We start from the raw sequence: 25,621 nt of genomic DNA, 5'->3' as shown, positions 1-25,621 counted from the left end.
ATGTGTCTTAGTCCCCAGTCTGTTTTGTCTGTTTACTAAAGAAAATTCCAATCGTACTATTTGCTGACAACGCCATTTTGCTTTTTCTTCCTCTGGGGGTGGGAGGGAAGGGTAACAAACACAGCTGAACATTTTTGAAAATGATTGTGATCAAAATGGCCTTGGCCTAGCAATCAATGCACAAACGACAAAAGCAGTAGTATTTAGGAAGCCTAGGACAAAGAAAACGTATAGTCTTAATTGGATGGCTCCACAGAGCAAGTAGGGTTGTATCACTATTTAGGGGGTCAGAGTTAAGAATGATTACTCCTGGGGGGGGAATCAAGTAGCGCGTGCTGCTGTAACATTAATTAGACATAGTGGTGCAATATTGAAATTTGGGGCAGAGCATGGAGATGGACTTGCGAGTGTTATTTTGGAAACCTATAAGGGCTGTGCTAGGCAAGCTGCTTTATATGGTGCAGAATTGTGGAGGATGTACAATTCTGGAAAGCTCCATATTGCAGGACAGAAATGTCTAAAACAGACTATGGGGCTACCCACTAATGCACAAAATGTCACAATTTATATGGAAAGGCTCTTGCATAGCATTGGCCTCATTTGCAAAGAAAGGCCAGTCCATTTCTGAGTTCGAGTGTGGGCTAACCCTACTTTGGACGCAGGGACGCACTAAAAGATCTATTGAACCAAGAGAGGGGATATAGCCTGCTTTGGTTTGCGCTTGTCAGAATGGAATTGGCTTCAATTGGGCTGACTAGTTATTGGTCCAACCCAGAATCAATTCCAGCAAGCTACAAAAGTAAAATAAAATTAGCCTACGATAGGAAAGAGAAACCGCAACCAAAATTGCGCAGTCCAGGAATCTTACTCTGGACAGAAGTGGGAGGCCGCAATGGGCAAGCTGAAGGAGGTGGACAGCTCAGTATGGAGAATGACTCATCGCTTGACTGGGAAGAAGGAGCCAAGCCCACCAATCCAGGGACGAACCCACCTTGAATGCAGCATCAAGGACAATCCTAAGGGGCAATGTGCTTGTCTTGGAAGCAAGACGATGCAGAGCAACACAGGTTCGATCCCCGGGTTCGCACTTAGAAACCTCTGGGTATTAAGTGCGTTTGTCTCTGGAGGATAGCTCAGCGGCAACGTGCTCGCCTTGGAAGCAAGACGACACAAAGCAAAACAGGTTTGATCCGCCGGTACTGTGAATGTTATACTGTGCCACTGTCTTTCTTTGATTATTTTTATCTTACAATTACCTGGATTTTATGAATATTTTATTATTTATGATGACCAACTCTTTTCTTAGTTGCATGTACTTTTATGGCATTTTAGTGCCAAAACAAAGTAATAAATAAAGAAAAACGGACTTGGTAGGAGACATTGCAGAAAAAATACAAAAAACATTTGAGTGACAGTTGGAAAAAAGGAACATGTGTAAAATGGCACTGGTGGCTTCGAGGTTAAGTACAGATGACAGTATCTAGTGTTTCCATCGAAAAGGTTTCCAACGAAACCTTTTCCATCGAAAATATATGCATCAAATGCATATATCTGATGGGTAAAGGGTTCATTTTCGTTGGGGTGGGTAATTAAGGGTAAAAAACGGCGATTTGCGGCCCATCCCCCCCCCCAAAATACAAAAAATGCATTTGATGGAAATATTTTCAATGGTTGGGTTTTCGATGCAAAAACGTTCGTTGGAAAGTTTTAGATGGAAAGACCATAAACCATAGATGACATCACTTGCGTCACAAGACGGTGCTGAGATGTGACGGGACCATCCTCCTTTCACACAGTGCTACATGGTGGCTGTGAGGGATATATTTCAAGAGATGATGAATCTGTGGAAATAATGTGTCCATTAGAAAATACCTTTATATAGCTATATTTGATGTTGTGACGTCATCGTGGGTGATTAACTACCACAGAAGTTACCCGAGTGATCTGCCACACCCAAGTCTATTTTCTAGGAAGGAGTACCCGTCACATTCTAGCCTGACGGTGGTGACTCCAGCATTGATGGTTTTACAGGATGGCACACAGTTACTGGTTTTAACACCTCAGGTGGTGTACCATTGTGGATACCGATGTCGTCTCCTGTAGCTTGCAGGTGTAAGGTTCCTAGCTAAATCTGGGGAATCATAAGCTGCATTTGCGTTAGAATGGAATCTTCCACAATACTCAATTTGGAAATGTTAAATTGTCCAAATATATAACACCCACATATATTGGGGCATTAAACAGAAGAGTACAAATGTGTAGAGCTAACCGCCCCTTTCTCCTGAGAACACAAACCGGTATTAGATTCTGGATCATCCCATTTAAGCTTTGGTAGTTGGAACAGAATCAGTCTCTTGGCTCATCATAAAAAGGAACATATTTAGAGGACCCACCACATTACAAGTTCAGGTATTTAACACCAATAATGGAAAAAGGATATGATTTTGCAATTGATCATCTGAATCATAGAAAAAAGAAGGGAGCCGGTAGGTGAAGTACCCAAAGAATGTGTTTATTTGTAAAATAAAATTTTGCTTTATGGCACATTGCACTGTATCAGTATCATAAATCTATAAAAAGCAAATTGGACAACTGAAATGCCCAGTTTTTTCAAATGCCGGGAACAGCAACACTTGTGGCTCGTCCAGTCTTGTTAAAGTAAAGGTCCCTGGGGCATATAACTGAAGGAGAGAAGAGTGTGACGTGCAAGCATGCCCTGTAGACACATACCCCTTCTATAGTGTTTTAAACCAACCGTCACGTGGGCCTTCTTCAGTGCATTTCAGGTAAATAGCAACAGCGTATACAGATGTAAAACACCTCCCAAAGTTGTTTTTCTGAAACATGGGAAGAAATGTAAAAAATACAGACTACAATATGACAATGTTCAAACAGACTCGGAAGAAATAATTATGCTGCCTATCTGCTGGAAATCAAATACTATAATGCCATCCACACTTTCTGATTTAACTTTATAAAATGTGTACAGAGAATAAATATCATGAAAAAGGATGAAGTCAGAACACAAGCTATTTAAGCCTTCAAGTTTAGGCAAGCGTCAAAAACAAAATAGTGGATAATAGCACCTAATACAGTGGATGGCACCAATGGTCCAACAATTAGTCAAATAGATGGGTAGGAGCAGGTGAGGCGGGTGGAGGAGTAGCAGACAACTCTTTGAGGATCCTTTTCAGGCTGCCACCTTTAGCCATCTTCTTGAAAATCAAATTGATGCCCCAACTTCTCAGCAAAGCCAAAGGTGCTTTGTATGAGGCACGGCTGTAATCACTGCATTCTTGTCTAAGAGTGCAGTGGCTGCACAGCTCAAGTGTTCGGCAGACCGGAGTCTTGTGTCTGGATGAATCACGAATTCTCTGGCAGGTACAGCAAGTTATAGTTAAAACGATATTGAGGTGCAAAGACTGTACGTTTTCGAAAGGAAAAGAAAAAAGTGACTTCATAATACAAAGAGTTCATATCAAACGTTGACAAACACGGGTGTCTACGTGCATGTGACTAATGCAGCCGTCTATAGGAGCAATACAGTGTCTGAGCTACCTGAACGCCACAAACTCTGGCCAGTTGAGGTGCAGCTTGCAACTGCACCGTGCAGGGGATAGTGTGCGCTGCTGAAGGTTCCTAGGGAAGCCAGGCTTTCCAGTGCTTGCTACCGCAGAGACGCCGAGGATTCCAAGTGCCCGGCGTCCTGCCATTAACTGAACAGACGCCATCAGTAGTAGTTGCTGGCTAGTAGTCTACTGCCATCTTGCAAACAAGCGTCTGGTATACGCATTTTGCCGGGAGTTGACTTTCTTTTTATATATAAGAGAACAACGTTCATATATTTTCAACAGTTCTGAGGCAATAAAGGCACTGCTTAGAAATAAATATGCTGCAATCCACCGGGCACGGTGCACCGACATTTCTGCAGAATAGAAAAGGGGTGCACTGCTAAGTTTTAACCAACATGTTCGAGGCACTTTAAACAAGCACCCAAATCTGCAGTGGGCACAAGACCTTGGGTGAATCATGTTCAAATGGTTCACATATAGTGTGATACAAGCTGGCCACGCCTGACATGCATTTCTTGATTGATTTGTTTGTATTCCTGGCTGTGCAGAGGACACGCAGTTTGCTCCTCTGTGCACAGGTAAGTCTTGTGCGCACTCATGACCTTGATCTGCCCCCAGCCCATGACAGTGAGTGTATAGGCAGTGAAAGGCCCGTCACTGGCATTGCAGTTCTTACAGTCCAACCATTTCAAGGGTGAAATGTGAACAAGGGGTCGATCAACGATGCCAGCATTGAGCTTCCTTAGAGCCTCGCCTGCTACAGGGTAGATCGGATGGAAAGGAGCCGCACCTCGGATGCACATCCCGTCACATCTCGTTGTGGAATCAGGGTGCGCTTTGGTGTGTGCAGTGATTCCAGTGGTCTGCTTGTTGCCCACATTCTGCACGGGCGCCGGCTATAAAAGTGAAATCTGGCTGCACACTTGTTTGGGGCGCCAATTCACTTTTTGAAAATCCGACCACTTAGAGAATGCGGGTGTTTTGTGCACTTGCTTATGTGGAAGTCATAGACACGTGGACTAAACATCGTTTTAATGAAATCCACATCCTCATCTAATTGAAAAAGGGGGCTGTGTGTAGTAAACACTCTATTTGTCCCTAGCGCATAGAACGCGACAGTGTGTGCAGATCACTTCACTGTACTCGCAGTAACCATAAGTGATTTGCAGTTTTTTTTTTACATAATCTAGAACTTTGAAGACTCCATTGTGAATACACGTGGATGGATTAGGGAACCCGTCTTTTAAGTCTGTCTTTGCGTTCCAGTGTCACTTTAAGCCACGTGACAGAAAGGAACAGGCCCCTGCTGACTCAAGCAAGAGGATTCTGTCTCTGTGACTTTCCTGTGCCGCCCAGAACTTCGCCGCCCAGAACTTCACCACCAGGGAACATGCAGAGGATGGGTGGGCGTGCAGCCACCCGGTTTAAGCACATACAACAGAAGGATGGATGCAGAGCACTTGCCTGTCCTTACTCCTGCGGTTTTGGTTAGCGAGTACCAAATCTGTATGGGTAATGAGATGTGTGTGTAAAACACACTATTCCTAGTAATCAAGACACCTCTCTTACTTTAGGGGTTCTCAGCACCAGAGAGTGATCATTACTATAAAATTCTACTTTCCTGCACTCATTAAACCTGCAAGCAAGAGCTCTGCCCCAATGCAGGTGCTCCAGTCTTCACATTGCTAAACTGGGCCTTATTCGTAGAGCAATTGCTACAGTTCACTGGGGGCATTTAACTTCCACGCACAATCCATTGCAACAAACATCCGGTGGGCCATCATCAGGTGGACGGCAGCCTGAGACCGCACTCATTCGGAGCTGTAAACCACACACACTCAAAGGCTACCCTTAATTTGTGCAGCATCCATATATGGTGGCCCACTACTTCAAACACTTCCATCGCTTATCAAGCTTTGTAACTTGACCTCCTCGCCCTCCCTACATAATTGTCCCTATTTCTAAAGTTCCTATTGTGTTTGTTCTCATGTCGTTATTCATCTGCTTCCTTCATATGCAGTCTCAACATCCTATTTTATTCATAGCAAACGTTAGGTTACACAACTGTAGATACTATTTTTGTTTATTGAACTGTAAATTGCAATTGTTTAAATGTTTGCCCTAATTTTTAGGTCTGGTCATCTTTATCCAATATTTTCATTGGTGGACCATGACATATGCACAATTTAAACATTCTCTTTAGTGGAGATGATATAAAAAAGAAAAATATGTTTTGGCAATAAGGATGTTAGATCTGCGCGCACTTACTTGCAACGTATGTGCACTGAGAATTTCAATAGTTGTCTAAGACAATGGGGCTCATTACGGGTCCAGCGGTAATCGTGCCGGTGCTACCGGTGGGTTGCTGCCGGACCCATAAATATTTACCAGCGGCTGACTTTCTGGTGCCACTGGGATATTACAACCCTGGCGGCCTGGAAAGTCAGGCACCGGTAAAATTTTGTTCCCCATTCCAATTGGGACACGGAAGCACCAGTGGCGGTGCTTCCGTGACGGGTCTGCCTACAGTGACCGATGTGCCTGACAGGGTCAGACCTGTCGGGCACGGGGGCTCCGGCAGACAGACCTGTAATATGCTGGTCTGGAAAAACAGTGCTGGTAAGCTTACCAGTACCCTTGTTTCCGGACCAGCTTAGTCAGAATGTGCCCCAATGACTGCACAATCAGCTATCCAACTCTATATGGAGTTTGCTTTGGTATCGTCGAATCCCTGTGGAAAACGGGTTTCGATTCAAGAATATAACTTGACTTCTAAAAGTGAAGGCCTACTAATCTAACACATGTTTACGCTCTTACGACTCGAGGAAACGGAGGACTTCTAGATTACAGTTTCCTTCAGGTGCGGGCACCATTTCTCGTTGACTACCTCTACCTTGCGAACATGTAGATGTTTTTCGTTGCTTAGTAGCTTTTGATACAATGCTGAATAAAGTACTAAACCGAAGTACAGCCCACAAAGGGCATTTTATACGTATTGCGCTCCCTTCTGCATGAGCGGAATGGCCCTATTCCTACAGGTGATATGCAGAGGCATAGCCAGGATTGTGTAACTAGTGGGGACTGAAGCTAATGTAGTTGGGCCCACCGCAGTGACATTAACATCTGTAAATGCCCACACAGCGCTGCTGAATGGGCATTTACAGAGTTTGGGTGTGTCTTGCCCGCTAAGGCCCTACCCTGTCTACGCTTCTGGTGATATGTTAACCGTAAACCCCAGGAGCAGTGCACCTCAGCTCCTGGGAGATGAAGTGGTGTTGCACTTGGTGCAGACATTGGATATGAAGATCCCTAGCAACGTTCAAGCGGAAGAGGAGGCATCCTTAATATAAAGTGGCGAATGTCACTGCTGATTGAACTAGTGACTTGATGCACAATATTCTGCACAATTGCTTCACATCTTCTTGTTAGGTTGTCTCACAAACATCTGGTACAATGAGGTAGCTCAGTTGTGATTTGATGTTAGGCATAAGCTGTCCATTGCGAAATGAAATCTTTTTGTCTTTCCTTTCCACAAGATTATAAAAATACTAGTACTTTTTTACAATTTACAAAATCATTTAGAAAATATGAGTACACTATCAAACTTCTGTTCCATCGTGTAGATTGTTGTGAACTTTGACCTCCAAATTGACTTTCTTGACTTTGACCCCTTTAGCTTTAAAGATATCCTCATCGTCATGCAACAGGTTAATGTTCCGGACTGTACAGTGCTGTCTGTTGAAGTTCTTCTCAGAGCGGTCTATGTTTCGCTTGGAGGCATCCACCTGTGTATTGAGCGGATACTCTTCCAGCACATCTTTCATGGGCTTCTTATGTTTTCTACACTTGGGAGCTAAAAAGCAAATGCCTAAGACCACCAGTAGCAATAATATGATGGCAGCAAAAGCACTTCCAATGGAAGCCCCTGCATTGGAAGATGTGGCGGCGGCAGCCTCCAACTCAAGGCTCAGGTATTTCATGTTCGTGCCATTCTTGACTTGATCGCCCTCGTTGTCGTAAATCAAGGAGTCATCGAGAGTGAGCCGGCCATTCTTGTCAACTAAATCTCTTCGGCTGCGTTTCAGATGGTAGGTAAGGGATCGCTGCACTCTAGGTCCTGCCATGGACTCTGGTCCAATGATGTAAATCACTTGAAGGTACCATTGGTGTCCAGTCTCCACCTACAGGAGCGACAGAAAAAGAGCACCATTTTAGTAAAACAATGTCATGTGTTAATGTGCCAGGCAGCAAAACTGAACCAGACTGTGGACTTTCACTCATTCAGCAAAGAAGAAACACTTGTAATGTCTCATGCATGAACATTCACAGAGACCATGCCTTTGGATGTTTCTTGGACTGTAGTACGAGGGAGGGCCAGCAAGTCGAAAAAGTGCACACCCCAATCCCAATGTTCTTTGGGCACAGATCATATTACTCGGAGTTGCCCTGATGTATCTTATGGTGGTTACCTGAGGAATGAATAGTTACTCACCGTAGTACTCTTAGTTCATAGTCCCCTTTTCTCCATACTGTATGGGCGTCCATTGCGAGGGACGGAAGACGTAACCTTTTTCACCAGAAAATTCTTCTTGCCCTTTAAATTCAGAGGCACGCGGGGCGCAGCCCTGGGAGCATTCGCTCGCTTGACTCGGCCCACCGGCGCCACTCCTCAGTCTCCATTGACGCGTCGACAATATTTAGCATTGCCTAATGACACCAGTTTTATTAGGGGGAGGATGGTGGGACGTATGGAGGAAAGGGGACTATGGACTAAGCGTACGTTAGTCACTACAGTGAGTAACTATTAATTACTCTTACGTCCCGTCCCCTTTCCTCCATACTGTATGGGCAATTACAACTGAATGTAGCCCCAGGGTGGAGAGGAGACCCTCCGTAAGTAAACCGGTTTCTTAGAACCGCCTTGCCAAGCGCTGCATCTGATCTGGAGGTAGTAGTGCTTACAGAAAGCCGAAGGGGTGGCCCAGGTAGCCGCCCTGCTGATGACCTGCCACAGCACATGCCTTTGAAAGGCGATGGCAGTGGCCTTGGCTCTGACTGCATGGGCATGCAAATTGGCTGGCATTCGTTTGTGCTGCCCCTCATATGCCTCCTTGATGGCTGCGACCATCCACCTTGCTATGGAGCCCTTGGAGGTCCGATAGCCGGGTCTTGAACCACCAAAGGTGATAAAGAGGGCATCCGACTTGCGGAAGTCCTTGGTCCTGTCCAGGTATTATTTTAGCACGCGTCTGACATCCAGACGGTGCAAGACCCTCTGAGGCTTATCCTTCTGGTCGGCGAAGAAGGTGGGTAAGACTATTTCCTTGTTCAGATGGAAGGGGGAGGTCACCTTGGGTAGGAATGCAGGGTGGATCCGGAGGACCATCTTGTCCTTGTGAAAGGTAGTGTAGCGCTCTGATGTCATGAGAGCCTGGATTTCGCTGACACTGCGAGCGGAGGTGAGGCCTACGAGCAGTGCTGTCTTTAAGGTGACCAGCCTGATGTCCGCAGACACCATTGGCTCGAACGGTTTGTGTGCCAAGGCGCCCAAGACAACATTGATGTCCCACACAGGGTGTGGCTTCTTTATGGGGGGTAGAGCCTGTGGAGGCCTGCCAGATGCGGTTTGACCACCGGGTTAGAGGAGGAGAAGAGGCCCTCCCCTGAATTTCTGTAGGCTCCTATGGCTGCCAGATAGGTGCGGCATATGTCCACCAGAACTCCGGAGTGGGCGAGGTGTGCCGAGAAGGAAAGTACATCGTCCAACTGGGTCGATCTCCTTCGAGTCGGCACAATGACAGAATCTGGACCATTTGCTCTTATATTGGCTCCTGGTAGCTTTGCTTCTGGTGCCCTGGATAATCTTCAGGTTAGCCTGAGATAGGCTGAAGTGTTTCAGTGTGACCTGCTCAGCAACCACGCTGCGAGGGCTAGCTTGTGAGGAGTGGGTTGAGTACCCTACCCGCTGCTGGGTCAGGAGAGAACTGGACCCAGCGGTAGGTGAATGAGGGGCCTGTCCGATAGGCTGAGCAACTCGGAGAACCACGGTCTCGCCAGCTGCCAGGGAGCTATCAGAATGATGCTGAGGTGCCAAGATTCCTTTATCCTGCAGATCACCCTGTGTACCAGGGGTGTGGGCAGGAAGGCATATGCCATCATGTAGTTCCACTGTATCCGAAATGCAAATCGCCCAGGGAGCCTGAGCCCTGTCCCTGTCAAGAGGCAAACTGCTGGCATTTCCTGTTGTCCATGGGAGGCAAACAGATCCACTTGTGGTTGCCCCCACCTGAGGAAGATCTCTTTCAGGACCAGGTCGTTCAATTGCCACGCGTAATCGTCCGCCCCAGTCTGCTGAGCCTGTCCGCCTGCAGGTTGGACTCCCCCGAGAGTTTGACAGAGGTGAGGTAGATGTTGTTCTCAGGAGCCCATTCCCACATGCTGACAGCTAGGTTGCACAGCGGAGGGAATCTGGTACCCCCCCTGCTTGTTGATATAGTACATGCTGGTGGGTTTTCCGTCTGGATAAGTACTATCTTGCCCTCTATCAGAGGGAGGAAGGGCTTGATGGCCAGCCATATACCCTTCAATTCTAGCGAGTTGATGTGGGACTCCTGTTCCTGCCGAGTCCAGACTCCATGGACGCTGTGACTGCCCAGCGTGGCTCCCCAGCCTGCTAGGGAGGAGTCCGTAGTGATGGTGACCTGCGCAAGAGGCTGCCGGAAGGGTTTGCCCTGCCGCAGGTTGCAATCTGCAGAACACCACAAGAGGTCCGGGTGGAGAGATGTAGGAATGCCGACAGACTCTGCTTGCGAGGCAGCTGTAATCTCCTCATCTTGAGTCTTGTGTGGGGTACGGCCAACAGGACCGCCGCCATAATACCCACCAGCTGTTGGAACCACCAGGCCGAGGTCAATGTCCTGGAGAGGAAGTGAGTAGTGGCTCTCTTGATAGCCGTGATCTTGTGCTCTGAGGCAAAGACTCTTGGAGCAGGTGTTCCAGAGGAGGCCCAGAAAGGTCACGCTCTGCGTGGGTTGCAGCTGAGACTTCTTGAGATTGATCGTAAACCCCCAGGTCGTGGAGTGTGCTCATAAGTGCAGAGGAGGTGTGGAGAACGCCCTCCTGAGTTGAAGCCCGGACAAGCCAGTTGTCCTGGTATGGGTACACCTGGTGGCCCTGGGCCCTGAGGAGGACTGCCACTGCATTCATTAACCTAGTAAATACCCTGGGGGCTGAGTTGAGGCCGAAGGGTAGCACCTTGTATTATAAATGGCAGCACATGATCCTGAACTGTCGAAAGGACCGATGTGGCTGCCAAATCGGGACGTGTAGATACGCGTCCTTCAGATCCAGGGAGCACAGTGTTCAGTGTCCCCGCAATGAGTTCTGGCGTAACCATCTTGAATTTTTGTAGAGGAAGGTTGAGGGTGGAAAGGTCCAACACAACTCTCAGGCCAGCCTGGTGGTTCTTCTGTATGGCGAAAATCCTGGAATAGAAGCCCAAAACTCGCTGGGAGGCTGGGATTTCCTCCACTGCCTGGCTCTCGATGAGTGAGCAGATCTCCACCAACAAAGTTGCTGTCCCAATCTGTGAGAGAGGAGGGGAAGAGGAAGGAGAGATGATGATGATGGTAGGTTATTTATAACGCGCTTATTACCCAGGTTTCCAAGCGCGGACCCGGGGATCGAACCTGTGTTGCTCCATGTCGCCTTGCTTCCAAGGCGAGCACGTTGCCCCTGAGCTATCCTCCCGAGAGTCCGAAAACCTTTGGTGCCAGAATTGCACGAGGAAGGCAAGCCTGCCCCCCCACTGGAGACACGTGGACCAGAAGGGCCGTGTCATGCCTTCTTTCCCTCTGAGGCTGTTGCGGAGGAGGGGGATTGGAAAAAGTCCTTGACACCCCCATTTTGTTGTTTTTTTCCGGTGCTGACTCTGGGAACGGTCAGGTTGTCTGGACCTCCGTCATTGGAAGCCCCAGAAACCTCCAGACGTCCGCCCCTTGTCGGAGCGTTGATGTGACTGGGTGTAAGCCTTGGGTGTGGCCTTCGTAACAATAGACTTTGCGGTTTGCGAGCTGTTCTTCTTTTTATCTAATTCTTCATCCGTGGTGGAGTGGAAGAAGTCACTACCCTCGAATGGAAGGTCCAATATGCGTTCCTGGATGTCAGGGTTAAACTTAGTAGCCCGGAGCCAGGCTGTCCTTCTCATGTCCGTGGCGATGCAGAAGGCCCGGCCAGAGGTATCGATATGGGCCACTGTGGACTCCATAATGTCCTGATCTACCAGCCTGGCTTCTCCTAATCCCACCTTGAAGCGAGCTTGGCTGTGTGCCGGAAGTTCTGGGAGGAAGTCCGCAATTTCCCGCCAGAGCCTTTGGTTAACGGCCGCCAGCATGGCATCAGCATTGCCTGGCGCAGGTGCAAGGAGGCGTTGGTGTACAGCTTTTGCCTGTACGCCTCCAAGATCTTCTCCTCCTTGCCTAGCAGTGTCGAGGAGGAGGAAGCTGAGGCTTAGAGTAGAGTGACGCTGCAGCAATCACCGAAGAGTGCAGTTGAGGGTGTGCTGAAATTAAGAGTGTATCCCCCTCTATCTGCCTGTACTTGGCGCTGATTGACAGGCTGGGCCGAGTGTGGCTTGAGCCACCCCTTTTTGACCAGGGCAACAACGTCCTTCTGCATCGGGATACCCGCCTTGGTAGGGGGTTTTAGGGTGAGGACTTCTGCCAAGACCCCCTCCTCGGGCTGTTCGACCTCAGGCTGAGGAAGGCCCAAATTCTCTGCCAGCGCCGCCAGACGTTTGTGGAAGGCCTTGGCTGAAGATGGCGAAGATCCCCTCATATCCTGTTTACTTAAGTAATAGAACCTGGGAGTGAGGGGGAAGTGCATTACTAGTCTGGTAATGCCCCAGGGCGTCAGTTGATGTCCAATGCCCATCACATGCAACCTATTTCAGCTGTTGTTTACCCCAGTAGGCATCTAGGTTCTGCCCCTTCCACTAGTCCAAACAGCATATGTTTTCTAGGAATCCCAAAATGCATATTTTATTGCACACTCGAGAAATGTATGCAACGGAACGCTTATTTGAATCACAACTACAGTTTAGAGGACTGGGACAGATTTGTAATTTGTTTATATATTTGTCAGTGCATAATGCAGTGAAATTGATAAGCGGCCCTGTGTCAGATATGTTCTACTAATTTATGTTTAGACTGTAAAAGTCATCCATTTTTATTTGCAACATAATTTATTCAAAGTATGTGAGTAAACCCGTTCAAAGAGACTAATTGCTGGCACTGAAGTTTTTTTTCTGGAGATGAATGTTGGAGTGGGGTTAGAGGGTACAGGATTACATTGTACATTTTTGTCATTAAGTTTGGATTGAAAGATTCTATTGAATATTCTTTTTGAACATTATTCATATTAAGTATGTCATTTTTAATATATTTACTGAAATTGGACCTTGCACGACTGCTTCTCACAGCAGCATGGGTGATGACCAACAGACTAAAACTAAACATATGTTCAGCAGCTCCAAAAAATCCTATCCCACAAACAATCCCTTGCAAGAAGAAATGCGAGCCTGCCTCCCCACGGCACTGACAGCAATAAACCTTAAATTCCTCATGCCTTTGAACTCACATTTAAAGCTTTAGTGACAAGATGCTTCTCTCAAATACATTCTAACCGTTACATCATGCCATAGCTAGCATGCCCAACAACAGCCATGGCAGTCGCCCCCCCACCCCCCGCCCCAAGACTGATGTCCGTCTTGATATACTGCCAATTATCTAGTCCCAGGATTCTTGAGTCATGATTATGATCCAATGAAATTAAGCAACACTTTTCGTGACGGCACAGGTTCGGGCTGTATCAGAGAGGCTCTCAGGCCCATTGGGGTGATATGAAAGCAGGGGGAGGAATAAGAGGAGAGAGGTGAGAGACGATTAAGGGCTGTAAGGAATTAAGAGGGTACTCATCAGCCTGTTCAAGTGTTAGTGACCCTTATTCTGGGCAAGCAAAGAAACTATTCTGGGTAGGCCAAACACAGTGGGCAATTACCCATGCCACTATTTCCAGGACTTCTCCCTCCAGCTTGTAGTCACTGAGCCTGGAATGATATTCAGGGAGTGGTGTCTTACGTTCTGGGCCTTAGATACAAGATCACCAGACCCCCACAACCCTCAAGCACCACTTTTATGAACCAGCATATTTTCTGTGTAGTAACAGATTCTAAATCCTACACTTCCCATCTCTTTAACAGAATGCCAAATTAAAAAACCATTCAGATTCAACGCGTTTTCTTCCTCCTTTGGTTGGCGAGTAGGCGTTTGCCACAATACCTCAAGCATTGATGCGAGGCACAGCTGTTCCAAAGAGCAATTTTAATAATCATAAACATAAAATGTTCAACACAATTTAACACCATACAAACCTTGTAAAGGGCATCCACTTTCATAGTAAATCCATCTACTCCTGGCATGCTGCCCATAGTATGAAAATCAGGCGCATCCGAGGCAAAAGAGGCGTCAAAAGGTACATCGTGGAAGTACTGATCAACGACTTCTGGCTGGTTTCGGTCCTGGAAGTTGCAAGCATAGATATGCATGAATATACAGTCACATGTATGAAGTCTTGCATACTACTAAATAGCAACCAGGCCTCCAAATCAAAGTTCACATTAGCACCATCCCACATTAGCACAAGCCATTGCTATCGTGGCAACAGGTTCCATGGTAGACACACAACAGTGTTGGCACAAAAACAGCATGGCTCGGCACACGCCCACACCTATCTATCCCTGTTTCTCTTAAGAAGTATGGAATTTAAAACTCTTGCACATGCTGCCTCAAATGTATACTCCTGTTAAGATGGATTTCTACATTCTGACCTGGTGGGCAGACGTTTAGTAGGCCACCCTTGTTTAGTGGAATAGGGGAACCTTCTGGACAAACCAGACCAATCTACACTAGCTTGGCAGGCGGTCAAGACTAAGTCCCAGGCAGGGTGAGAGTGATTGGAAGCCCACAATAAGCACACACAGTAAAACTCCACAGATTACCCTTAGACAGATGTATACCCAATATTCATTTATTATAGACCTTTATAACAAAAACATAATTAAACCACAGTTATCAAGAAATCAATTACCACACGCTTATTCACTATGTAACATATATACAATAATGTGATTAGCCTAAGGCTGATGATGGGGGTGAAAATAACCACAACCAATAAAAGAAAGGGGTTAGTTCGGCACCTATATCAGTTTAGGCAGTCCTTCATCAACAATCCAACAATCCCTAACTTATGTATGTAGTCCAGCCCTACGAAGTGAGGAGCCTAGCGCTCAAAGTACTGTAGTGCCTTAAAAACACACAGTCGTGCGTAAAATGAAAAGCAGGTTCTCTTCAGGGGCTGTAGCTGCTCAGGAAGAGGCTTGAGACAATGAAGAATATGTTCCTCTTCCTAGGGGAGGGTCTACCCTTGCGGATAGATCGACTTTCGGAATTCGGGAATAGCTGGGGAGCACAGCCTATCCCAGTCACGCGAGTATCTTTTGAGGGACACTTGTGCGTAAAAAAGGGATGGATGTGGTAGGGAGCCACCGTTAAGTTAGGAAAGTACTCACCGACCCTTGACACAGTCCAGACCAAACTTGGGCAGTCTAGTCCACTTTGCCTGTAGGTGTTAACCCTGCAGTTGCATGACGCTCTGGCTCTCAGCGGCTGCGGGACGGGGCAATTGTCCGTGGCAGGACAGTAGCTTTTTCTCAGCCCTCAAATGAAGAAGGATAGTTCCGGTGGAGCACGTCTCAGGACACGTTGGTAAGAACTGCAGGCACTTTCAGCGATAGTCACCACAGCAAGGCAATTCAGAAACCGCAAATGCTTGTAGCGTGGCATCCAACTGGTTGGGATCAGTGTCTGTTCCAGTATTGGATAGCCTTTGCGGTACTAACAGGTGTTTTGCACCTGATGGGAGGACAAGGGATATCATCTACCTCCCTGCAGGGCCCGAGGACATCTGCATGCTGTCGCCTAGGAGGCTCGGGAACCGGGGCTGGTGCAGGCAGTCGTTGTTGCACGGTTGCCACCAGAGTGGTTAATGTAGATCAAATGTCCAGTGACACATTTCCCTGTGGAGGCAGCAATGGAGCTGGCTGCATTAAAGGCAAACTGCCCTGTACCTGAGATGAATGTAGAGAAGGTAATGGTGGTAGTCTGATTAGGCTTGCCTCAGCCCCCGGTGAGCTGGATTGTCTTCTGTGAGGCGAGGTCCTGCCTGCTGAGACAACAGCAGTGAAATGATGGCCTCCTCTACGTCTTCCGATTGGGAAGGACTTGGCTTCGAGACAACAATACCTCCCGGTAGCAGAGCCACCCCAAGGTTGGGGAATGATACCAGTGGAAGGGCCTTTATGCAGACACTGTGCTGGTCTGGGTGTCAGTGATGGCAGTTACAATGGCGGTGGTAACAATCTTATACAATAATATACAATATCCCACCTTCCCACTCCGCTTCTCATCCCGCCTAATAAGATTCTCAGTTTGGCTCGTTACCCACCTCCTCCCAACAAACTTCCCCCCCTTTCCCAACAACAAACCCCAACACACAGCCCCTTCCCTCCCCTGACCCCTCCCACCCCCAACAAGTGCCCAGCTCCATCCCTGGATCTCAGGCGACCCTGCGTTTGGTCTTGCCTCGGATGCCGAGGGCAGGAACCTGGCAGGGTGTCCCCGGACTACCGGTGACCTAACTAAACTACTCCTTGTGGGGGTATGAGGACTAGCTCTGCAAGGCTCCCATGCTTTTATGAAAAGTCTCAGTGCTCACGGATCATATCCACTTATATCCCTGAACGTGCACACCCATAGGCTACATTTTATACAATAATCAAGTCCCATTGTATTAGGCTGCGACGCCCCTTGGTGCCACAAACACAGATTACTTATCTCTTCCTTCTCCGTCTCCCGTCTGGATGCCCGACTCCTGGGGGCAGCTCTGCTTGTCGAGCCACCCCATAGCTTCTTCCGGGGATTCGAAAAACAAGGTTCTGTTTTTGTGGAACACCTTCAGCTTCGCCAGGTAGATCAACATATACTTGTGGCCTGCTTCACGCAATCTTCTCTTCACATTCCCAAAGTTCATGCGACTACGATGTACCAGCAGCGTGTAATCTGGGTATGTGGTTATATTTGATGTCCCCCTTTGTATTGATTGCGCCCTTCCAAAAGTGTTCTAGGATTCTTTCCCAATCTCGATAGTTCAGGATCTTGGCAATCACCGGCCTAGGGGGGGTTCCTGGTGGCGGCCTCCTCATTAGGGCCCTATGCACTCTTTCCACCGCGAATCCCTGGGACAACACTCCTCCGATTATCTCCTGCAGCAGCATAGATTCAATGAACTCCGTGGGGTTGGGTCCCTCCACTCCCTCCAGCAAACCAACAATACGGATGTTATTCCTCCGGGCATGTCCCTCCGCCTCCTCTGCCCTGTTTTCTAGGTTGCCCACACGTTGCACTAGGGCGTGAATTTCCGATTTATGTGTTGCACAGTCCGCTGTGTTTGGGCCCACCTCTTTGTCTAGGTTCTCTGTCCGTTCTGCCAGTGTCCTGACATCTTGCCGGAGAAGATTCCCTTTCTCTTGTACTGCCCCAACTTTGAGCTCCAGTGCTGCTTTCAATTCGGTCATAGCTAGTCCCAGTTTGGTCTCTCAGGCCACTTTCAGGTCAGCGATCGCAGCAAGGATCTCCTGGTTCGTGCCCATGGTGACTGCGCTCCCAGAAGGGGTTTTGTCTTTACTCTTGGCTCCTTACAGGCCTGGTGGTTTTCTGGCGTATTCGTCCAGCGTGGGTTGCTTGCCCTTCGTTCTTAGAGGTTTGCTGGACATGGCGTTGTGACCGGAACTCGTGGGCGAGCCTCACCACCTGTGGTTACCAACCCCAGCGGGGCCAGACTGCTATTATCGCCTGGGCCCAGACAGGGCACGCAAGGGGTGTCCTGAAACCACCTATTCGCTACAGGAGTGGGTTGTGCCCTCCCATGTGGTAATGTGGATCTTCACTCCGATCCTGCCAGCACCCGCAGGTACTGTGGGTCAGCAGATTTAGGCACCGGGTGTCCAGGCTTGCCGTGGGCCCGAGCAGATCCTACAGCTCTCCTCATGTATCCCGCTCCTTACACCCGCTCTTTTCGCTTTGTGCCCGCTGGGTGGTTGCGGCTATTCGGGATACTGGTCTCCCAAGATCAGTCAGTGTCTATAGTCCCCGCAGCACCCCTCTGTGTTCTGGACATGCCACCATTTCGGGGCCTATCAGCCAGCCATTGTACTCTCACTTTCACCGTAAGGTGGAGGAGTGTTTAAAGCTCTTTATTCCAGTTCCAGAAGTCTGGCACGAGCGAGGGGAACACTAGCGGGTTGTAGTTTCCTCAAAACTCCTCACTGACCTCCAGTTTTGGATGTTCGCCAGACTGCCCCCTTCGTTGCGCCTTGCAATGATCATATCAGCCGGCGCCACAATGTATCTCTTCAGGTGTACCACAGCTGGCTGCTGCCTCCGCAGCTCCGGTTTCAACTGCACCCGCTCCTGCAGAAAGCAAATTACCGTGAATTGAACGAATGAGAAATGTTTGAGGGAGAGAAAAACAAAAGTAATTTGACTGTAAATGACTTTATTTTCACTCCCCCGAACATTTCCGACAACCCAGTACCCCCACCCCCTTACTTACCCCTCTTGGCGGCACACCTCCTTGTGTGCCGACATCTCCTGCTTCCCTCTGCAATGCTGGTTCCCTTCACTTACGTGAATAATAGTCGGCGCTGCAGGGTCATCTGTTTTTTCTCCAAATGTTATTGAATAGGGAGCGGGGGACACCCCTGCAACCCCTGATGGGATTATAGTGAACAAGGGTGCGGGGGATACCCCTGCACGCTTTTTCACTATAATGATACCAAAGAACAAGTTACTTCTTACCTTGTAACGTTCTTTCGATGGGATGTTCCGCCGACGTATTCGTTATCTTAGATATCTCCTTCCAGCTTTGCTGGCCTCGGAAATTTTTTCTCTCTAGAGGGCGCTGCGCGTCGACGTCTGCCGAGTCGATGTCCCTCGACAGCCGCCGTATCGACGTCATCCTGCCTATAAAGGCCGCGCGCAGCGTCCGTTGCTCAGTTCCGTTTTGTAGCCCACAATAATTCTTTCTGGACTAGACTAATCACCCTGAAGGAGCGTAAACTGCAACAACAAGGGAAGTAGTACTGCGGGGATGGATGGGAGGGTCGATAAGGAATACGTCGGAGGAACATCCCATCGAAAGAACGTTACAAGGTAAGAAGTAACTTGTTCTTCGAAGGGATTGTGTCCTCCAATGTATTCCTTATCTTAGATAGGCTCCCATAGCAGTATTCTGTTATTGGAGGTGGGAGTACTGACTTCATGCTTCCTCTTATTGATGAATAGAGTGCAATACTGCCCTTCCAAACCTAGTTTCCTGACTGGAGGAGGAATCCAAGTTGTAAAACCGTGTAAAGGTATGGACGGACGACCATGTGGCAGCCGCACATATGTCTCGAACTGGCACTCCTCTTTTGAGGGCCGATGAGGCTGCGATAATTCTGGTCGAATGAGCCCTAAGATTTTGAGGGGGCTCTTTTCCTGCCAGTTTATAACATTCCAAAATGGCTAAAATAATCCATCTGGAAATGGTTTGCTTAGTTATCGGTAGCCCCAGCTTGTGACCTGCGAAGCCTACAAACAGCTGGTCTGCTTGTCTTATACTAGCCAGTCTACTAATGTAAAAACTTAAAGCCCTTCTTGGGTCCAGCCTGTGTAACCTCTCTTCCTCTTTCCCTGGATGGGGAGGAGGACAGAAAGATGGAAGGGTAATCTTCTGTGTGATATGAAATTCAGAAACCACCTTTGGGAGGAAATTAGGCTTCACTTGCACAACAACTTTTTCTTTGTGAAATATTGTATGAGGGGGTTTACAAGAAAGAGCTTGTAACTCGCTCACCCTTCTAGCAGATGTAAGTGCTACTAATAAAACAGTCTTAAGGGTAAGAAACCTTAACGAACAAGAGTGGAGTGGTTCGAAAGGTGTGCCCATCAGGAAAGTTAGGACTAAATTTAAATCCCATAGGGGAACCTGGAATGGTCTTGGGGGATAAACGTTAGTTAACCCTTTTAGAAACTGTATTACCAAGGGTAACTTGAAATAGGATGGTTCTTCCGCAGTGCGCTTAAAGATGGATAGCGCTGCGAGATAGCCCTTGATGGTGCCAACTTGAAGGCCTGAATTCGCTAAATAAAGTAGGAAAGACAAAACCATTGGTGTACCACATGAAAAGGGATCGATATTCTTTTCCCTACACCAGCTGCAAAATCTGTTCCAACGGCAGCGGTATAAAGACTTTGTTTCTGGCCTTCTTGCCCAAAGCAACACCTCCATAACGTCATCATGGAGGTCCCAATCCTTGTACCTCAGCCTTTCAGAAGCCAAGCGTGTAGGTTGAGGGTTTTGATGTCTGGATGGAGAACCTGACCTCCCTTCTGTGAGAGCAGATTCTCTCTGAGTGGAAGTCGAATTGGAGGGCAGATGGACAAGTCTAGAAGGTCCGGGTACCACGTTCTCCTGGCCCAATCCGGGGCAATTAGGATCATGGTTTTCCGGAATCTTCTCAACCTCCTGATCATTTGAGGAATGACAGGGACCGGTGGAAACGCGTACAGGAGTGGAAACTCCCAGTCCACTATGAACGCGTCTCCCAGAGCTCCTCTCGGGGGGAAATTCCCTTCAACAGAACAGATCGCACTTCCTGTTGACACTGGTGGCAAACAGATCCACCTGAGGGGTTCCCCAAAGGGCGAAGATCTCTTGAAGGACTTCCTGAGCTAGTTCCCACTCGTGGGAGACTGTGCTCTGCCTGCTCAGAGCGTCCGCTGTCAAGTTCTTCTCTCCGGCTAGGTGAACTGCCGATAGAGAGATTCCTTCTTGGACTGCCCAAAACCAGAGCTGCATCGCCTCTCTGCACAGAGGTAGTGATCCTACGCCTCCTCTTTTGTTGAGGTAATGCATGGCCACTGTGTTGTCCGTCATTATCAGGACATTCTTTCCTTGTACAGATGGCAGAAAAGCCTTCAGTGCAAGTCTGATGGCCCTCAGCTCTAACAGGTTGATATGTAGTCTGGATTCCGATGGAGACCAATGACCGCTGATGGTCAAGTCGTTGGCGTGGGCTCCCCACCCCTTGAGTGAGGCATCCGTGACTACTGTTATCTCCGGCCAGGGTTGCCAAAACTGCTCTCCTTTCAGAATGTTCTCCTGACAGGCCCACCACTGAAGGTCTCGAGCCACCCTGTCGGGAACCTGAAGAAGATCTGTCATTCTCCCTGAGAATTGTGACCACTGAGTTCTCAGTGCCCACTGGAGAGATCTCATTCTCAGGCGACCCTCTGGCACTAGGAAAATGCAGGATGCCATGAGGCCTAGCAACCTCAAAAAGTCGAAGGCTGGGAGACGTTGGGCATTCTGAAACTTGGTGACCATCTGTAGAATATCTTGAGCCCTCACCTCTGGTGGCGAGGCTTTTCCCAGGGAAGTGTCCAGGATCGCTCCAATGAACTGGAGTCTCTGCGATGGTATCATTTGTGACTTCTTTAAATTGAGGGAGAAGCCCAGTCTGTGAAGGGAGTGGCAAACATGATCTAGCTGGATCTGAGCTTGTTCCGAAGATACAGCTCTGATCAACTAATCGTCCAGGTAGGGGTAGACGTGAATCCCTTCCCTCCTTAGACTTGCAGCCACTACCGACATTAACTTGGTGAAGACCCTCGGGGCGGAGGTCAGCCCAAATGGCAGCACTCGAAATTGATAATAAGAGCTGCCAATTGCGAACCTCAGGTATTTCCTGTGTTTGAGATGGATTGGCACATGGAAATAAGCGTCCTGAAGGTTCAGAGATACCAACCAGTCCTGGAACTGAAGGGCCTGAAGGATCTGAGAGAGAATTACCATCTTGAATTTGTCTTTCCTGAGGAATTTGTTCAATTCTCGCAAGTACAAGATGGGTCTCAGTCCTCCGTCTTTCTTTGGTATGAGAAAGTAAGGGGAGTACCAGCCCTTGTTCCTCTCCGCTAAAGGTACCGGTTCTATGGCACCTTTCTCTAGCAGGTCTAAAATTTCCTGCAAGAGGAGCGGATCTGGAGCTTTTTGAGAGCTGATCCCCGGTGGATGACTCTGAGGTATGCGTAGGAGAGGCAGGCAGTAACCTTGTGCAACTGTCTCCAATGCCCACGCATCTGACGTGATAGCCTGCCATTCCGCCAGATGTTGAGTTAACCTGCCTCCTACAGGTGTCTTGTGAGGGAAGTCCTCAGAGTGGTTTTGGGGCGGCTGATGCAGATGCCGATGGTAAAGAGGCACCTGCTGTTGCTGCGGCTTTTGAATATCTACCCCGTCCACCTCGGGTAGTTCTTCTTTGTCCCCTTTGAGCTGGTCGTCCTCTACCTCTTCCGAATGCGGAGTAGAAGCGAAAAGACTTGCCTCTCGCAGAGGTTCCTGTGGGACGAAAAGGTGTCTGACGGATTGCAGCGCCTAGGGATTTTGCTGCTGCCTTTGATGTTTGCAGTTTTTCTAAACTGTCATCCGCCTTTTTCCCAAACAAAGAAGAGCCATCAAATGGCATGTTCAAGAGCTTGGCTTGCACATCTGGGGCAAAACCAGACTTTCTCAACCAAGCAAATCTCCTGGTTGTTGTACTTGCCGCCATTGCTCTGCTGATACTGTCAGCCGAGTCAATGCCCGTCGGGAGGGCTTCGCACATAGCGTCTTTACCGTCCTTTATGATATTTAGGAACGCCTCCCTTTCTTCTCCCTCCGGGATGCAGTCAGCCGCTGTAGAAGCACACTCCCAAAGTGTATGGCTAAATCTAGCAAGGGTGCAAGTAGCATTAATAGATTTTAACGCCACGCTACATGCCGAAAAGACTTTCTTAGCCATAGCATCGTATTTTTTATCGTCCCTGTCCTGTGGGACGGTAGGGTAAGCAATCTTGATGTCAGTAGAAGATTCTGCCTGTACCACCAGACTTTCTGGGGATGGGTGTTTGGACAAAAACTCAGGGTCTGCAGAAGATACCCTGTATTTAGTAGATAGTTTTTTATTTACTGCCGGGACGACATCTGGGGTTTCCCAGTTCGTCATTATTTTTCTTTGAAGAGCTTTATGAAAAGGTACTACAGGATCCTCCTGTGGACCGTTATCAAGAATATCTGTGAGGTCATCCTGTTGGAAAGCCTGTGAAGGTGTTGACCACCCCATAAATTCTGTAATCCTGGCCATTAAGGCTCTATAAGGGGTTTCAGCATGCTCCCCCGGGTCTGGCCTAGCGAACTCCACCTCTGGGGAAGTGTCTAACCCACTTGCCTCATGTAAGGAATCATGGTGTTCCTTTAATCTGCGTTCCTCTGAGGATAACTCCTCTTGAACTGGGGTTGCAGATCCCTGCAACTCAAATGTCTCTTTTTGGTCAGATAGTTCTCCCTCTTCCATAATTGAGGACATTGTTCTCAATTGGTCTGAACTCACAAAGGGTGTGAAACCCATCTCCAAGGCAGAGGGTGCCAAACTTGTTGTAATCGGCCTCGAAAACATCAATGTCGTCGACGCCGATGTCGAAGGCTTCGAACGTGGCGTCGAAAACAAAGGTGGAGGCCTTGAGGTCCTCGATAGAATCGGAATTCTGCTTGAGGATATCGACAATCTCGACGACATTGTCATCAAAGACCTGGGAATAGCCACTGGGTGCGCCGCAACCGTGACTTTCCTTGGCGTCGACGCCGGTGTTGAGGATGGCGTCGAGTCGACAGACCTGTGTGTCGAAGGTCCCTTCGACAATGGCGTCGAAGACACCGACTTCGTCGTCGACGGAACCTTCGTCGACGGCGTCGACGGAACCTTCGAAGAAGGATTCGAGGTCTTTGCTTTACTCGAGGGTTCGTGACGCGCTGAAGAAGCTTCCTTTGCCGGGTGCTGCGACTCGCAGCGTTTTAGACCTTCGGGTCTTTCGACCAGAGCATCGCTCTCGGCAGTCTTCGAGGGGGTCGAGGCCGCTTTCTCGAAGTCGCTCATCATATTTTTTCGGAATTCCTCCCATTCAGCCCGGGAACTATGTTTCGTGGGACAAGGGATTCTCTAAGGTGAAACAGAGGAAGAGGAGGATGAAGAAGGGGATCTTCGGCGTCTCCTTTTCGAGTACTTCGATCTCGAGGAGTGATGGGACCCGCTTCGAGACCTGGAGCGCGAATGGTGACGAGGAGACGAATGTCTCGACTTTGTCGAGGAAGAAGAAGCTTTAGAAGCCTTACCTTTTTCCAGCTTCCCCCTACGCTCCTTCCGGGCCTTAGCTGTCATGGACATACAGTCCTCGCACTCCGAACAATGGTGTTCAGCTCCCAAACACCACAGACGACCCTGTGAGGGTCCGTCAGCGACATCTTTTTTCCACAGTCTTCGCATTTTTTAAAGCCGGACCGAGGGGTCGTCGGTTCAGACGAGGAAGCCATCGAGTATGGATCGAATATCTCGAGGAAAATGGAATAATTCTCTACGAAACTGAGCAACGATATTCCGAGGCACTGAGTAAGCGCGGAAAAACGGAACTGAGGAACGGACGCTGCACGTGGCCTTTATAGGCAGGATGACGTCGACGTCGATACGGCGGCTGTCGAGGGACATCGACTCGGCGGACGTCGACGCGCAGCGCCCTCTAGAGAGAAAACATTTCCGAGGCCAGCAAAGCTGGAAGGAGATATCTAAGACAAGGAATACGTCGGAGGACACAATCCCTTTGAATGGTGGATTTATTCAAAGTTTTCGGCTGTAGTAAAGCCGATTTTCGTTTTTTTTTAGTCTGTTAAATCGCACGTTACCGCAGAAAACATGCATCACCTTCAAATCCTGCTGTAACATCTACAAGGCCTTCGCCCTCAATCTACTTCACTGAGAATCTCAACATCTCTGGAGGACTACGAATAGAACTTCGCCGGCACAGGAACAAAGGAATCGGGAGACAGGCCTTCTCTGCCTATGCCCTCAGTCGCTGGAATCTCCTCCCGGTCATCACCAGACTCGGCCCAACATTTCGACGTTTTAGGAAAGCGCTCAAGACTCGTCTCTTTAAGGAAAGGCTCCTCCTTAACACCTAGGTCCACAGCTCTACCACTCCCTACCAAACCTGAGACAGGGCAAACTGCGCCCTCGCGTCTATTCTCCTGGTTGCTTGTAGATACCTTGCTGCCACATTGCCCACCCTCCCTCTGCCCCATTGTTCGCAGCCCACTCAGTTGTATTGATACCTTGTGATCTACCTCCCTCGCTGTGTACTTCCCACATGACTTGTAAAGTGCTCTGTTGATTCTCGAAGCTGGGTCTGTACTCAAGAAAAGTTGTAATAATAATGATGATCTTTCCACCAGTTCTTGTGAGGGTGTTAGTTGTTCCAAACTCTGGGGAAGGGTACTTTGTTCCCAAAAGATTTGGAAAATCTCTGCTTTACTATTAGCTGCCTCGGCCACATGGTTTTGGAAGTATAATTTCTTTTTTCTAAAGATAAGGGCTGAATTCCCCCTTAATTGTATCTTAAAATTGAGCTCATCTTTGTCCTGTAATGCTTTCCACCATGTTCCAGGTTTATGGACTTTGTTTTTTTTGTTTGTTCAGGTCTTCATCAAACCATTTGTTAGCTCTCTTAGAGGGGGTTGAGTCTTTTTCTAGCATTTGTGGTGAGAATGTTAAGAACTAGCGAAATGTCCGCTTACAGTTATTTCATCAGATGTTCAGGAGACACCGATAGGTCCTGTGGTATTGGGCTTGAAGATATTCTGAATAACGGGAGGGATTCTCTTACTTCATAGGTCTGGTGGTCTCCCAGCATTTGTTGGGAGTTCTGTTTGGTATGGTTCTTGTATGATGAGTCAAGGCGGCCAGTATAAGCTGGAGGTCTGACTATCACAATGCAATATGCAAGGGATGCTTCAGGGGAATACTCCTC

At 48.3% G+C, this 25,621-nt stretch overlaps 1 protein-coding gene across 1 annotated transcript in view; it reads right to left on the bottom strand.

The window, feature by feature from the left end:
• Window positions 1–2,491: 2,491 nt before the first annotated feature.
• Window positions 2,492–25,621, bottom strand: part of FRAS1 (Fraser extracellular matrix complex subunit 1) — a 1,618,415-nt gene continuing 1,595,285 nt past the window's right edge. Inside the window, exons 71-72 of the mRNA XM_069626341.1 lie at window positions 14,002–14,148; window positions 2,492–7,753 (exon numbers count right to left, since the gene is read on the bottom strand). Of these exons, the coding sequence (XP_069482442.1) occupies window positions 7,172–7,753; window positions 14,002–14,148 (729 nt within the window). The 3' untranslated portion in view covers window positions 2,492–7,171. The remainder of the gene's footprint in view (window positions 7,754–14,001; window positions 14,149–25,621) is intronic.

The sequence above is a fragment of the Ambystoma mexicanum genome, chromosome 6p (genome assembly GCF_040938575.1).
Source record: "Ambystoma mexicanum isolate Mex_15411 chromosome 6p, UKY_AmexF1_1, whole genome shotgun sequence".
Classification (NCBI taxonomy): domain Eukaryota; kingdom Metazoa; phylum Chordata; class Amphibia; order Caudata; family Ambystomatidae; genus Ambystoma; species Ambystoma mexicanum.
This window is presented reverse-complemented; position numbering and strand designations above follow the sequence as displayed.